Below are 3,757 nucleotides of genomic sequence, written 5' to 3' on the forward strand. Positions count from 1 at the left end.
CACTTTTCCAACCAATGACTTAAAGTACTTTACATAAAAAAACAGCATTTTTTAAAAATCAAACTCAAGACAAAACACCATTACAGACAAAAAAAAAAAGAAAAAGGAAATTAATAAGATGCTAATAAGATGCAAAGTGGAAATCTGGCTTTGTACGGAAGTGAGGACATGATATTTTAGGAATCTGTCCACACCAATGATCCCCCAGTTATGTTCACGGAGGATACTCCTGCAGGACCCCCCTAGAAGACCCCCAACAGTCACCTTTTTAGCTAATTATATTTGGATTTAAAGCAAATACACTAAAAGAAAGGGCTCAAAATGTTCACAGAGATAACAAAACACATAACCCTAACTTATTTAAGTTTGCAGCACAAATGAATGTCATAGTGTCCGTTTTTGGTTTCTTAAACTTAAAAAAAGCAGAAAAGAGGGTGAAGTCAATTATTTGCAATCCGAAGTCAAAGACACGCATGTAAACTCCCAATCTAAGCAAGCGTGGTGTGTAATAAGGAGCCGATCATATGTGGAGGAGCTGGTGAGCGGCTTCAGCACCACGGACAGCGCCGCGCATCGTCAAACCGCAGCGCGGCACCTGGAGGAGCTCCTGAAAGTAGAAGACGCTCCTCAGCTGAGCGCAGCGCTCCCGGAGACGCACGGCTGACGTCCACGCCGCTCTCCTCCTCCACACACGAACACGCGCAGCCAAACAGAACACGTCAGCTGCCGGAGAGCGGGTAACAGTGATTTAAATGCGGGCAGAGAGGGAAGGTGTCTGCTTGAGATAAGAGCGACTCTGGGAGGAGTGAGTCACAGACTGCCACACGGTGGAGCAAAACCCGACCAAACTTTATTCAGTTATTTATTTATTTATTGGCCAAATTCCCCCCTCCCTCCCCAAAAACCACCACCCCCTCACAAACTAAGATAGAAAGTTTTGAAATTCCCCCTTAAACTATTTATCATGCTTGATTCTTCGCTTTGACGTGCCTTTTTTCCAAACAAGTTTTGCTTTCAGCAACTCTTCTTTTTTATATTAAAAGAGAAAAAAAAAGCAAAGAAAATGTAGTTGAGGCCGTGGCCTCCCGCTGTGCCACCGCAGTGACACGGACTGCCATGCTGGTGTCCAACGTGAGCCTGAGCGGCTGTGCGGAGTTCAACAGCGCTCTGTGCGCCGGAGCCGGGGAAGGGCACCTGGGGGGCGGTTCATACCGGACCACCCTCAGCCCGACAGGACACCTGGTCGTGGCCGTGTGCCTCGGCTTCATCGGTACTTTCGGACTGGTCAACAACCTGCTGGTGCTCGTGCTCTTCTGCCGTTACAAGATGCTGCGGTCTCCCATCAACCTGCTGCTGATTAACATTTCCATCAGCGACCTGCTCGTGTGCGTGCTGGGGACTCCGTTCAGCTTCGCGGCCAGCACGCAGGGAAGGTGGCTCATCGGAGAAGGGGGCTGCGTTTGGTACGGTTTCGCCAACTCCCTCTGCGGTGAGTACGAATGCGGGACTTGTTTTTGCGCGTTTTCGCTGGATATTTGTGCGTGGATTTGCTCCATCGCTCCATCGCTCCATGGCGGTCGAGGTTTGAGATGCGGCTGAGCGCTGCGCGGACCCTCACCATTCACTTCTATGTTTTTAAAGCTTCTCCTGGTTCTTTTATAGTAAATATCAGCGTAAGGAAACGCACTTTGCACGAAAGTTGGTGAGCAGAATATCTTGTCTGCTCAGTTGCGGAGTTCATGGTCTCATGCGCGTAAAGTTATTAGTTTGATCGGTTTCATGTCAAGACTTGATCAATCTTTATTGATTGCAGTTTATAGTATCGTATAATTCGTCCCTTAAGTCGAGTGATCTTTAGAGTAAGTCATGCATTTGGTGTCTCCATAAGTGGTTCTGATCCGAAACAGTTGTGTGGCACATTGCGCAGCCATCATCTCCTGATGGAGCTGCATTACAGATTGTTAAATCCCCTTCTATATATGCGCATTTATGGAAGATGAAAGCGCGCGGTGTTGCTCATGTGTTTAAACGCAGAGATGCAGGTTGTGTGTGCACCGATGTGTTCTCTGCTGTAAATTAAATGGCCGCTAAAAGCTCTTTATTGTATAAGTTGATGCATCTGGCAAAGAAAGCCAGCTCTCTGTTAGTTTGGGGGACTGTTGCACCAGTTCTTGATCAGGCTGCGGCAGATGCGTTTGCGGAAAAAAAGTCAGTTATCCCAAGGGGATAGATACCATGACTTATCTACTGGAGGGATGATTCCCATTATCTGGGGCAAAATGATGAAACCAAAAGTGTGAGAAAAAAAAAAAAAAAAATATGGGTAAATTATAGAATATTGTACGCATTAAATATGTTTTTTTTAAATAATCTTAGAAGTAAGAAATACCTATTTTTTTCTATAAAAGGAAGGTTTGTGTGTTTTGTTTCTCATCAAAATATAATTTCTTAGCAATAAAATGTGATTAAATGACTCAAGTTAGAGTAAAAATCTTTAAAACAATCTTAAATTAAATTCTAATCTTGTTTTCACTTCCTCTCAAACAGTCATCAGGGTCACTGTAGGGCATACACTGGACTGGGGTCCTTTATTTCTTCAAATACTCACTTTTTCGACATTGCAACTGTTAGTCCAAAATAAACTTAAGCTCATTATGAGTAAGATGAAAGGTGCAATAATACATGTAAATGCTTGGGAAAATATTTATACTCCCGAGAATACAGAATTAAAAAAATAGAATGGATTTGACTTTGCTGATTCGGGAAAAAGTGAAGGTGCTGCAATGTATTCTTTACCAAAAAGAAAACTTGGAGAACAAATAGAACAAAAGAGATCCAATTTCTGGGGGCAGAGAGATCCCGTTAAAGTCGATATTGCTTTGGGAAGGGATGACCTGTACAGATCTTTATTGCAGCGCTGCAGCAAAAGAAGCCTCGCACTGACGACACTGTAGCTTCATCAAGTATATTGTATACAAGCTGAGCTGTGTTTTCCACTATGTTTGGCAGCTTGAGCAACGTTCCCTCTGCTGGGCCTTTCAGAGCTGCCCCCACTCCCAGTGCAGAGGTAGATGAACTCAAATGATGAAGAGTCGGGTTATGTTAGAGGTTTCTGACTCCTCTGACCAAATCTTAGAAACTACATGTCATAGGAATCTCTGGGAAATAGCTCAAAAGTTGTGAAATTTTCATTGTCATGAAGTTTAGAAAAAAAAAAAAAATTGATTCAAACTGGGAGCAAAAACTTCTCTCTCGAGAGATGCTTGTTTGGCTGTCAATAGAAAGACAAAACAAGACTGGAAAAAAATCGGATTGTGCACTTTAGTAACAAAAGTTTGAATATAAAGATGTATTTCATATGTCAAATTATAACAGAATTGTGTTTAAACAAAAAAAAGGATTAAACAAAACTTTTCAGGGGAAAAAAAAGAAGGATTCAATGACTAAGCACGGCGGTGGTCTGATCATGGTCTGGTACTTCAGTTAAACTTGCTTCAGAAAGTGTTCTAAGACAGCATTTAGGAATGAAATAAATTACTTATGGGTCAAAATTGAATGAATTTATAGGCTCGAGGTCTTACAGAATCCCCCCAGCTTCCTCCTCCAAGCATTATCCAAAATATTTAGACCGAGGAAAAAGGTTTCAGAATAAAATTATTGGAAAAAAAGCATTACAAGGTGTGATATTTGCCAAAAAGGGGGTTTTAAACTGACTGCATAAGTGTTTGCCTTAGGTCAGATTTGTCTTTGCTTTTTT

The 3,757-nt window shown here is 42.3% G+C and overlaps 1 protein-coding gene across 1 annotated transcript in view; it reads left to right on the forward strand.

Moving 5' to 3' along the window:
- Window positions 1-354: 354 nt before the first annotated feature.
- Window positions 355-3,757, forward strand: part of LOC112147697 (vertebrate ancient opsin) — a 79,370-nt gene continuing 75,967 nt past the window's right edge. Inside the window, exon 1 of the mRNA XM_024274251.2 lies at window positions 355-1,489. Coding sequence (XP_024130019.1) covers window positions 1,117-1,489 — 373 coding nt within the window. The 5' untranslated portion in view covers window positions 355-1,116. The remainder of the gene's footprint in view (window positions 1,490-3,757) is intronic.

Source organism: Oryzias melastigma, linkage group LG17 (assembly GCF_002922805.2).
Source record: "Oryzias melastigma strain HK-1 linkage group LG17, ASM292280v2, whole genome shotgun sequence".
Taxonomy (NCBI): domain Eukaryota; kingdom Metazoa; phylum Chordata; class Actinopteri; order Beloniformes; family Adrianichthyidae; genus Oryzias; species Oryzias melastigma.